General features: G+C 30.0%; 1 protein-coding gene across 13 annotated transcripts in view; it reads left to right on the top strand.

Annotated features, from left to right (window-relative positions):
* Sh (Potassium voltage-gated channel protein Shaker) overlaps positions 1–13422 on the top strand; it is a 392327-nt gene that overhangs the window by 327404 nt on the left and 51501 nt on the right. For all 13 annotated transcript variants that reach the window (XM_036376281.2, XM_070110730.1, XM_036376275.2 and 10 more), the window contains 6 exons: positions 2547–2670; positions 2928–3096; positions 5039–5135; positions 9419–9614; positions 11471–11592; positions 12480–12633. In XM_036376281.2, the coding sequence (XP_036232174.1) occupies positions 2547–2670; positions 2928–3096; positions 5039–5135; positions 9419–9614; positions 11471–11592; positions 12480–12633 (862 nt within the window). The remainder of the gene's footprint in view (positions 1–2546; positions 2671–2927; positions 3097–5038; positions 5136–9418; positions 9615–11470; positions 11593–12479; positions 12634–13422) is intronic.

The raw sequence follows: 13422 nt of genomic DNA, 5'->3' as shown, positions 1-13422 counted from the left end.
TCCTAACAATTAGGTCTGCTCTTTTTATACGAAAAAAAATGATATTGCTATCAAAATAAATACCGACATGAACACCGAACAAGATGAACACAGCTCCAGCTTCAAATATAGCTTTTCAGGAGGAAACCACAAAAAAAAGCAATAAAAAACGCTAACTTCGGCTGCATCCAATCTATAATATCCTTATATAGGTGCATTTTTAATAGCATAGAAAGATATTAAAAGTTTTACATTCTAATTTAATCTGTCAGTTGTATGGCAGCTATATGCTATAGTGTTCCGATCTGCACAATACGTTCGGGTATTGTAGCGATGCCAAATTTCATGAAGATATCTTGTCAAATGAAAAAGTTTTCCATACAAGCACTTGATTCCGATCGTTCAGTTTGTATGGTAGCTATTTGCTATAGTTGTCCGATATCGGCGGTTCCGACAAAAAATGTCGGTGTCGCAACTTTTTCTATGCGATATTTCTCTGAATGGCAACTACAACGATATAAAATCAAAATAACTTACCTTGTTAACCAAGGTATATTTGATGATGTCTCATTTAAAAGAAAAAACAATAGGTGATATTTATTCAAACAAAATATGTTTCAATAGTAAGGCTAATTTCCGGATAAGATATACTGATCAACAAGCATTATCATATGCTTGTAGTGAGCAATTACAAAGTGTACCGCATTAAATTGAGCATTAAAATACAAATGAGTTGGCATAATATCTGTCAAATATATTCAATAAGCTTACAGTCGTTGAACAAACAATAGTTTGTTGTGTGTCAGAAATGAAGAACGTGAAAGACCATCAAAAAATTTTGAAGACGCCAAACTGCAAGCAATATTGGATGAAGATGATACTTTGAGTCAAAAGCAAGTGGCAGCCATGCTAAACAACAAACAATTTCAGACCATTTGAAAGCTATGGGAAAGATCCAAAAGTGTCGAAAATGTGTGCTATATGAATTGAATGAAAGACAAATGGAAAATCGAAAAAACATTAATGAAATTTTGCCTTAAAGACCCGAAAAAAAATCACTTTTACATCGAATTGTGATTGGCGATGAAAAATAGATTTATTTTAAGAAATCTAAACGGAGAAAATCATGAGTTTAACCGAGACAACCATTAACATCGACTGCAAAAACAGATCGATTCGATAATGATGCAATGCTCTGTGTTTGGTGGAATCTGAAGGGTGTATTATATCAATAGCTTCTAAAACCTGGTGAAACTGTTAATACTAATCGCTACAGATAACAAATGATCAATTTGAACCATGCATTGATCGAAGAACGACCAGAATTGGCCAGAAGGAAAGCGCGACAAAGTAATTTTGTTGCACGATAATGCACCTGCACCGAAAGCAAAATCGGTTGAGGATGCAGTCAAAGTACTTGGCTTCTTCATATTCATCAGACTTATCCATGTAAAAAGCAATGGTCAATACTTTGAATAATTGTTTTTTTACCCCATTTCCCATTCACAATTAGTATTTCATTTTCACAAAAAAAAACGTATAACGTCATTTAATATCGGTACGTAGAGACGACCCGCATGTGGAAGTTTTCAATAACTCCATAGCCGTGATTCCATTTTAAACCCAAAATGTCAACCAAACCCGTGCTACAATATTTTTTCAGGTAAAAATCGCCATGCAAACGTTTCGCGTCGTAAACAAACAGCTGCCAAAAACACACTAATTGACTGATGGAAATCAAACTTCACAACATTATAATACAAACAGGGTTATACTACTCTGTAAAATGCACAGTGCGCGCAGTTTAAGTTCAAATTCAATTAATTGCGAAATAGTTACTCAAAATAATCAAAATTATTTAGTTAAGAATTAAGAACTCACATAAAACACCGAAATCTTAAATTCGATTTATGAGAAGTAGACGTAGTGCCTCTTTGTAATCCAAATAATGTTTTGAGCCAAAACTTGGCGTATAAGCCAAAAAACATTGAATAATTTTGTACTCATAATGGACGCGACAGCAACCTAGGATGAAGCCAGAAGAAAATATAATAAATATATTTTATTACAAAAAAATGCTTTCAATTACACTTTCAACACGAACATAAAAATATCCGCTTAATTATACATTTATTGAAGTGTTAAATGCAAGAAAATCGCTGCTTGGCAAGCGATTGTGAAAACTATGCCAACAGCTATTCAGCAGGAAAGGTCGCAGTAAAAATCCACGAGCTTGTTCAAAAGTTAATGGTTATGCTGAAAATGCAACAACAAATGCAACGGCGTAATAAAGGAGGAAATGGGGAAAGTTTAAGATGAGCAAAATTTAAACAAGCAACAAGAGAAAATTAATTTAATCATAATTATTGTTCAGTTAATCTTTAATTTATTTACATATATTATTTTTGATAAACTAAAGTAATATTTGACAATTTATATAATTATATCATACAATCTCTATATTATGTTAAGAAATATTTATTAAAGAAATATTTTCGCATACTTAAAAAACCACTTTACCTACTACTCTTACTAATTATTTGTCTTTAAATTTATATTACTTACAGGTCTTTACCCAAATTAAGCAGTCAAGACGAAGAAGGGGGGGCAGGTCATGGGTATGGTGGGGGGCCACAACACTTTGAACCCATTCCTCATGATCATGATTTTTGCGAAAGAGTCGTTATAAATGTAAGTTATTTGCGAAATAATTTTTAAAAAAAGTATACGTATATAAATTTATTGAATATACTGATACCAAAAAATATTACTACTTCGCATTATAAAATATAAAATATAAATATTTTTGCCTTTAATAAATGTTACGAACTACCTTATCACCTAAATATACTTAGATTTCTGAAATAAAATAACCCAATTTCATTTTCTTTTCACATATTTCGCTTTGCTTTTCCCCTTGCCTCTTCTACACACATTTTGTTTTGCAGGTAAGCGGGTTAAGGTTCGAAACACAATTACGAACGTTAAATCAATTTCCGGACACACTGCTGGGGGATCCAGCTCGGCGATTACGGTACTTTGACCCGCTTAGAAATGAATATTTTTTTGACCGTAGTCGGCCGAGCTTCGATGCAATTTTATACTATTATCAAAGTGGTAAGTGTTGTAAAACTTCACTATATTTATTGTAATTCATTGTTGTTGTTTGTACCTTATTTAGTAAATTATAAACGAATATGCATATACGTATATTAGTAGTTATATTGTATGTTTAAAAATTCAAAATACATCGAGTTTTGTATTCTGCGCTATATGACTAGTAATCAGATTTGGTGCTGTGAAAGTGTACTACTTTTACAACGTCGAAGATAGTAATTTGATGTGCATACTACATTCAAACGCTTAATTTAGGTAAAATGTGCTATTCTCTCAGCGCATAGTTCTAATATATGCAATATTCGTCGCTACCGACGCATAAAAACTCTTAAATCTTAACGCCTCATCGGTTGGCATAGACTTGGGCTCCAAAACCCAACAGCAAAAGCAGTCAGTAGCTTTTTTTGCTAAGAGTGATATACCTATATAAATGATCAGTGTGATGAGCTGAGTCGGTTTAGCCAAGTTCGTCTGTCGGTATATACGTGACTAGTCTCACAGTTTTCGATCTGAAATTTTGCATATTAGAGGATATAGCCGCCATACAAACTGATCGATCATCAAAAGTCTTTGCATGGAAATCTTTTTTAGTTGACCAGATATCTTCAATTTAGCATAGAATATTTTCCAAGCTTGCTATAAAAAATGCACCTGTGAGGGGTATTGTAGCTTCGATGAAACCGAAGTTAACGTTTTTTCTTGTATTAAGCTCGTTTCAAAAAAAGTGTGTATACAATTTCAACCGGATGTCAATATTGATGAGTCAGCAGATAATTCGTTTGTCACACTCAAACCCATTTGTCAGAAATATAGTATTGTGATATGAGAATCATGGGCATAATTCCAGCAATTTCCTAGGCCTCAAATCACTTTGGAACGCACAAATATTTTCGTCGATCTCTCTTTTACACAACAGAATTGAAAGCATATTTTAAAGATTCTTACAGAACAGTTTAACTGTACTGCTTTCTCAAATTGTTTACTAATTGTCTTCCTGACTAAAAACTCACTCAATTACCGAGGGTTTGAAATAGTTCTTACTCAAGGTAAACTCTTTACTGATAAATGGGATAATACAGCATGCTTTTCTAATCCCACCAAATACAGAACATAACCTTGGCGTCATGGATCATCCGTTAAAACGTTGACTTGTCTAGTTGGCCGGGTTTTGCATATGATTGTTTGTGTTTAGCGTTTCCGTAATGGAACCATTTTTCAGCACCTATCACAATCCGATGCAAAAACGAATTTTTTTTGTAGCGTTTAAGCAGAGCCTTTCAACGACTTTAATTCGTATGACTCCCTATTTCCTTGCTTTGGAATATAATATTTGAAATGCCTGCTTAAGTGACGCCACAAAAATTTTGCGAGCCCTACTTGTGTTTGGCAACAATCTTTACCGAGTAATGCTTCCAATTAAACTGAAAAACATGCACAAGACAAGAACAACAAATTTCCTATGCATATTGCAACAATGGTGTAATAATCAAGTTATGGACACAATATATACGAAATGGTTGTTAAATAATTTAATGCAGAATAAAGTGGCAAATTAAATAACGTAACACCATCTCGGGATCAAACCCTTATCGGTGTTATTGATCCGAAGATAATACTAAAATATGGAAAAAAATAACTTTTTGATTGAATGTTTAGTAATTAAAGTACAATATTTTTAATAAATAAATATTAACATTTATTTTTCTGCTCTTCTCTTTTACCCCCATTCATCGGACAAAATACAATCTCGCGCACCAAACACTCACATAACTTACCATTCAACAATCATACTCATTCACTCAACAATGTCTTGCACTTCCATAATACATTTTTTTACTTTAAATAAATGTGCATTTTAATTTTTTGTAATCTCATCGTTCATTTGTATACGATTGCCATGATTTTATAATTTCTATAACAATAAATAAACTCCCTCATCTAGGTGGTCGACTGCGGAGACCGGTCAATGTCCCTTTAGACGTATTTAGTGAAGAAATAAAATTTTATGAATTAGGTGATCAAGCAATTAATAAATTCAGGTAAGAAAATTACCAAACTAACAAGCCAAAAAAATAGTTTTGGTAACAAACGTTAACATTATTATTATTATTCTTAACAAAAACAAAAAAAGTAATAATAATATGCATAAATAATTGGTTGAAAAGCTATTGCGTAGATTTACTTAATTGAATGTTTAATGCGGAATGAATTTAAATAAAAAATTTGGTTTTTCATGTAGAATTGTTTACACAATAACTGTACAGCGCAAAACACTTTTTGAAAAAATTAATTTAGTTTTTAATATTTTTTTGTTTACGTAACACTAATAACTTTTACAGCCCAGTTGGAAAAATTGTGTAAAATAATGCATGTACTCATAGCTTAAAAATTATTTTAGTTATAAAAGTTGTAGTAAACAGTTATTTTTTTTAATAATATACTTGTACACATATTGCAGGCTCCTCACGCCTTTCAAGGCAATCTTTTCAAAGTAGTTTTAGTTGTTTATATGTATATACTTAAACTACCATATTAACATAGCTCCACTCTTAAGCGGCAATACGATATATTTAATATTCTCATGAAAATATTCAATTAATATAAACATTGCCAATTTAGAAATATCATCTGCACTTCGGATCATCTCAGAGTGCACGGAATGCCCGTCTCATTAAAGTCATTTTAGAACAAAGTCACTGGGTGCATCTTATTCCAAAAACTTATGGAAGATCCCTATCGCTGAAAATTAGTAATATATTATACTTCTGCAATGTAGACTAGTAGCTTACAGAAATTCAAATATTTTCGGTTAAGACTTTTTAGTTATTCACATTAGCTAGTGTGTTCAGTTTACTTACCAACATTTGTATTAAATAGATTATTGCAGCAGCCTGTGAAAATGATAAAAAATAAAGAAATTCAGAAAAGTTTGAAACCCCTCGGAAACGAATGATAAAATAACAAACTTAAAAGAAAAATAATTTATGGGCGTTCTGAGATCGGGAAAACGAAGGGGCATGGCTTAATTTTTATGGCTTAAGAATGGTTTATCTCGATTTCCGGCTAAACTATGAGTCCTATGGAAAAAAATTATATGGCAATGTTGTAGGCGATGAGAATTTCTATAAATTTTGTATATAGACTTTTTTCTCATAACCTCAAAATTTATCTGAAAAAATTAAATAACCAATTTTTTTGGTTTTTTATTTTGTACAAAAAAATGTTTTCTTTCATGAGATTTGCTGTAAACTTAACTACTTTTGTCCTAAATATATTGTAAATTTTTTTAACTTCACATTAAGGATTAAACCTTATTTCGATTTAAAATCGGAAAACCCCCTAATTTTCAATTAAAAATTCTCAAGTTAAACTTTTAGTTTTTTTTTTTAAAGTCAGTCGGTTTTATGTTTGTTGAAATCCCTACATTCTGATGGTACAAAAAATATATACATTACTATAGTAAAATTGGTCAAAAAAATACCCCACTAAACGATACAAAAGTGCTTTTTTCACAGCTGCTACTACGAAATAATTAGTAGGTGAGACAAAAAAACAGCTTTTAATCGTTTTTCAGTTGTTTAGTGGGGCATTTTCAGAAAAAATCTATCATAGTGCTGTATATATGTTACGTACCATCTTAAAGTAGGAATTTTCAGAACATAAAACCTACTGACATTTTAAAAAATTTGATAATTTGACTTGAGATTTTTTGATTGAAAATTAGGGTACTTTTTCGATATAAGGTCAATATAAATAGAAAATTTAAATATTTAAAAAAATATATATATATACAGTGTGTTTGAAACATAAGGAAGTAAGTATTCACCAAATTTCGTGAAAGAAAGAAATGTTTGTACAAGATAAAAATACAATAAAAAAAAGTTGGTTATACGAATTTTCCTAATAAATTTTAAGGTTATGTGAAAAAAGTTTATATACAAAAGTTTTCATTACCTTCAACATTGCCATATAACTTTTTTTTATGAGACTCATAGTTTAGCTGGAAATTGATATAAACCATTCTTCATCCCTAAAAAATCAACCAGGCCCTCCCCTTCCCTTTTCCGAAGCAGTATTGCCAGTAAAATATTGTTCATTTAATGTTTTTGCTGTTTTATCTTTCATATCCGATGGGTTTCCTACTTTGATTTTCTTTTTTGTTTTAAAAATTATTTACTCTGGTCTAAAAATAAAATCTGATAAAGTTGTAATTTATCGAGAAGCAGTGAACTTCTTTGAGGATAGGTCAAAGCTTGAGTGGAACATTCGTGAAGGTATCTGTCCATCAGTACTAGTTTTAGGCTTACTGACTAACGCTAATAGTGTTTTTTAAACCGAATTTGCTTCCATGAAAGTAAAAGTTGATCTACCGATCCAGAGAGCAGCCTCCTTTAGTGAAGTGACTATCCACTCCCATAGTATAGCAGCAATTTTTGCATTGAATTCAATGACCGTTTGCCTGAATATACCTAAAGAATACCTAATATCACAATCACTGGCACCGAGTTACTTCTGGATAAAACTAGCTTGCGTACCAGGCCATAGTGAAATCACAGGCAACTGCAAATCTTATGAGTTGACAAAAAAAGGTATCGCCACCTCGCTGTCGTTGGAGTGGAAATGCGTCGGTGCTCCGCTGTCCTTTTTCGGGTTACCATTAGACAGCTGAACCTGGCAGGAGCTTGGTGAGCGCTACCTGTGCAGTCACAAGATCCTTGTGGCTCAAAGTAAATCGCAAGGTTAAGCTTTGCCCAATTGTAAGAGTTATGAAAGAATTTTGTCCTAATGTTGCTCACGCCAGTGCCAATTGCAAAAGATGTTTGGAGGAAGATGAGGTAGTAACATATCAATAATTTTTGTTTGATTACCACGCAGAGATTTTGTTCTACCCAACACAATAGCCATAAATGTGAAAAACCATAAAATGGAACTTAAAGTTGCAAAAAACTAGCATAGTTCGTCTAACTTCAACATAACCTCAACTACTTAAAAACCTCCAATGTGTGTGATTTCCAACTGGGCATAATTTTTTAAGTTGAAACTCATTCAATATTAAAACTCACCAAATAACACTCAATACATCTAACTTAAATGTACATACATATAAACTAAATATTGTTTTTAGTGTTATTGCTGTTGTTGTTCTTTAAAATTGCTGTTGTATTAAATTATAAAAAAAACTAAGATTAATTGGAAAAAATATATGTTTTATTGTTTCTAAAAATTGTTGTTGAATAAAAGATAAATTTCATACGAATATAAACTCAACTAAACACAATCGGCAATAGCGAAATTCTTTGAATGCTGCAGAACAAAATTGAAATCGCAAAAGCCAACAAAAATAAGTAAAAAATTACAAAAATCAAGACACAGTTAATCACTTGACCACCAGCTTAAAATTTTGTGCATACGGCATGGGGGGAGTATGTGGCCGGTACCGTGGCACGCACACCCATGCGCCAATGCTGCAAGCTAAATGTAAACAAAACCAAAATTCCATTTGAAAATAAAATGTGAATTTCACCAACTCAAGTGCGACGATCACCAAAATGCTAACAACAAAACTTTATACATACACATACACGACCACACTACGACACAGACATAGTATTTATATGTATCTAGTAGTATGTAGCCGCCATCATTTTGTAGTACAACAAGCTTACATAAAGAGTATTAAGCTAACGCCGTAAATACAACGCTGGGTGTACAGAAGTGCTCACACACATGCTAAACAATACAATTCACCCGAGACACAAACCGTCATAGCCAATGAAGCTAGCTGTCACCGCTGCTACTGCTGTGTACACCGTTAGGCGATGTGAAATTTGGCAACATAGCCGTTGGTTTTATTATTGTGTATTTTCGTTTCTATTTCAACTTGAATGTTTTATTTTTTATATATATGTATATTGAATATAGTATGAATAATTATATTATATACAATTATTTAAATATAATCCTGCATTCGAACGAAGATAAATCTTTTTTGAATTCTTCGTTTAGTTTTATTAAAGTAGAATTGTTGTTAATATACATAGCTATACATCTATTTTTGTTGAACTTTGGAATAATTTTTTAGAAGCTCAGTGGTTGAAGTGATCGCCGGCAATCATTGAATTGACCTAATTGTATTTTTTGTTAAAAAAATATATATTGTGTAACTTAAATTTATTGTAAACTATTTGTTGTTTTAACAAAAAATTAACAGCGCGTTTATATAATTTCCATGAAAATACTAAATATCACACACTGTGCTTTTCTAAATATCTTTCAAAACAACACTTCTACAACAACAACCCAATTTGTGAACCCGCCACAGAGAGGATGAAGGCTTTATTAAAGAAGAAGAAAGACCATTGCCGGATAATGAGAATCAAAGAAAAGTCTGGTTACTTTTCGAGTACCCGGAGAGTTCGCAAGCCGCCAGAGTTGTAGCCATAATTAGTGTATTTGTTATATTGCTATCAATTGTTATATTTTGTCTAGAAACATTACCCGAATTTAAGCATTACAAGGTGAGTTGAACGATTAAGTTACTCAATATGAAGTATAAAATTAAACAATTGAGCTTTTTCACATATGGAGCTTTTTAAATATTTCTTATAAAAAGTGTATACTTTTATGAAAGCTATGAAAAAGAATTGATAAAAGTGAAAGCTATAAATACACAGAATACTTTATCGTAATTAAGAATTATAAAAAAGCTATTTTATGTTATAAGCTTTCGTTATAAAAGTAAAATCGGTAAAATCAGAAAAAAAGCTTTTATTATATTATAAGCTTTCATTATAAAATTAAAGCTTTATTGCCACATATATTTCTGTCGAAACAAGTGTGAGAAAGCTCAGTTTTTTCACGTTTCTTATGTTTTTATTTCTTTGTTTTCGTTTTGATATTTGTAACATTAACACAAACAATTTACTACATTTCCTTTGTTTACACTTTTTCTGCTTTTTGCGCGCATTTTTGCAACTTGATGTCAAATTTGTCGAAACGAAAAGCTCCAGGATCGGGTTGGAAAATTTTTTTGACAAAATACTACTATTTTATTCATTATACTAGTTGTTCGGTGTTGTAACTCAGTGTGCTCCAACCAATGCCTTTTGATAATATATAAATGTGGTCTACATAAATATAGTTATGCAGCCTGTAATGTAATGCCAGCGCAAAAATTTAGAATGTATACTGGTTTGAACTTTATAAAAGTTAGTAACTTATAAATTTATTAAGCTCAATTACTCGGCTTTTAAAATCTCTTGATTATTATGCCAAAAATTTTACTTTGAAAAAAATTGAAGCTTGACCTTATTTCCACGATTTGCAGTCCCCCAACTTAAAAGCTTTATGAAAGTCCCCATTATAGATACTTACTTGTTCTTTCTATATTGTGTGTACTTTGAGAATTTCGATACTTTTCCGTATATTTAATAATACCTTTTGCAAAGCTTCAAAAAAGCTTTTTTTTCATTATAAGCTAAAAACTTTTACCACTATCAGTTTAGGTTTACTCCAGTGATTTCATAGCATAAATAAGTTGATTCTAAGTGCAAAAATGTTTACCATAAATTTTTCATATACTACTATAAAATTTTCGAGTACCGCTCCATAGCTTTTCAACGCTCACAGAGTCTCATATTTTAGAGTTAGTCTCCATCTATAAAGTAACAAAAAAGTTATTTTTATAAATTCTTGTAGTCTTCTATACAATTGAAAAGCTCTCAAACCAGTTTACTTTCTATTTAATGTTTATAGCTAAATAAGCTTAGTATTAACGGATAATAAAATACTACTCATTTTGATTATATTTCGAAAAATGTACAACTATAAAATATTTATGTGTATACCTACGAAGAATATAACGATTGCCTACAGTGCACATATCCTTTTGACATTAAGTTGTAAAATATATGTAAAAAGCTCTTATCGTCATTTCACACAACCAATATGGGACAGTATTAAAAAAAAAATTAAAAAACTTTTATTCTAAATGTTAAAATATATGGTAAAAGCCACTTTCAAAAACTATCAATACTATCCCATTGTTAAAATACTCAAAATTATATATATAATCCTCAATCATCCCTGTAGGAAAATTTTTTGAATTTGCTATTTTGTTTACTTGATTTTCATATCTGATATCCACTCCATTGCTTGACTAACAATTAATTCCGTAATTTCAATATTACCGATTATTTTTCCTGCGTCGAAATCTTACTTCACTTATTTTTGAATATTCATAAATAATCACATTCTTATTTCTTCATTATAAAACTCTGTAAATGCTTTTATGCTAACTAAGTGTTGATTTATACTAAATTTTGATTCAAAAATCTAGTTGTTAACATTTTTTTTTTATATCTTAAATTAACAGGTGTTCAATACAACAACAAATGGCACAAAAATCGAGGAAGACGAGGTGCCTGACATCACAGATCCTTTCTTCCTTATAGAAACGTTATGTATTATTTGGTTTACATTTGAACTCACAGTCAGGTAAGTTTGCTTTTTTTCAAGGGTTTGTATATTTAAGAAGTGTTCGAAACTAAATAGTAAGCGTTAATAAAACAAAAATTATTTATAGTTTTTATAACAAAAAATAGTTAGTTTCACATTTTTTTAAAGAAATATGATTCTTTAGAGTACAATAGCTTTAAAATATTGCCCTTGATAATTGCCTTAATATATATTTTTTTATCAGGAAGTAATTGTGATTATATTTGACATAAAAACTGTGGAGCAAAACCTCGCTATGAATGTAATATATAAACAAAGACAGAAACCACTAACTAATACAACTAGTGTTGGGCTAATATATTATTTATTTGCAGTATGAGCTTTAAAATTTTTACTGCTATTAATTTTAATTATTTTCAGAGATTTATATTTTGAGTTATTAAATAATTTAAAAGACACAGGCTGTCTTCTATATATAGTCTTATAATATTTATTGTTATACTAATTTTTTTTTTATTAAAATTTTATATTTTACTTTTAAGTTTCGTTTTTATTTGTCTAATAATAATTTTATACAAAAACTAAAATTTTTACATTACTTAAGTAATATATAAAGTAATTACAACAGTATTTTAGTAATATTTTTCTAAGAAACTCTGTCATTAAGCGTTTGTTTATAAGAAAAATATTAAAATCATTTATATAGTTTTGATTTAATGCGTAAATTTACTCTCAAATTAATTTTTTAAAAACATTTACTCATAAATTAAATCGGAAATTTTTTTTTGTTTTTTTTTTTTTTGTTGAAAAATTCCTTATATGCCACATATTTCATTAAACCTCAAAATCACTCTCACATATTCTCTCCCATGCTCAACACATCTCTATTTTTTTTTCTCTCTCTCTCATTCTCTACATTTTTAAAGGTTCCTCGCATGTCCGAATAAGTTACATTTCTGCAGGGATGTCATGAATGTTATCGACATAATCGCCATCATTCCGTATTTTATAACATTGGCGACCGTCGTCGCCGAAGAGGAGGATACGTTAAATCTTCCAAAAGCGCCAGTCAGTCCACAGGTATGCTTTCTTGTGTGAGAAATTTAAGTACAATTGCATTACTTTTGATTAATATTATTAGCATAGCTATTTGCAAATTATATTGCTTTATAATTACAACAATAGTATTACAAAAAAAATTACAAACCATTACATAGCGTTTGGAGGAAAAACATTTAAAATTAAAAAAAAATCGCAAAACACTTTTTAAACAACAGATTTGAGAATTATAAGCTAGTACGAAAAAATTTAAATGCAAAAAAAATTAAATTATCTTAATTTTCTTCTTTTTTTTTTGTAGTGGAGAGTTTCATCATTTTTAAATTATATAATAATAAATTTTACACACTGAGCCATAAATTTAGCAAAAATCGATTTTGTATATAATTAAAATATATTTTTTTTTATTTACGTTTCAAATTCGTTAACGGTTTCTATCGCAAAAACATAATCGAATAAAAAAATTTTCAGAAACTTACACATATATACAAGTACATAAATATACCTGTATGTAAACATAAATACTTACTTAGTATATATATACATATATATATATTTTACTCTCTAACTCTATCTTTCACTCTCTCTCTACTATCTATAAATATATATACTATGTTAAAAAAATATATATATTTATATGACTTTTTTATTTATTAATATTATTTCAATTTCAATTACTAATCAATACAATACCCACCGCTATTTGTTAATTTTTACTAAATATATTTATGTTTGTTATTAATTGTTCGATTACATAACTATTTACATATACTATATATACATACTTGTATACATATCCTATATATATAC

This window comes from Bactrocera oleae, chromosome 5 (genome assembly GCF_042242935.1).
Source record: "Bactrocera oleae isolate idBacOlea1 chromosome 5, idBacOlea1, whole genome shotgun sequence".
In the NCBI taxonomy this organism is placed as follows: Eukaryota; Metazoa; Arthropoda; class Insecta; order Diptera; family Tephritidae; genus Bactrocera; species Bactrocera oleae.
This window is presented reverse-complemented; position numbering and strand designations above follow the sequence as displayed.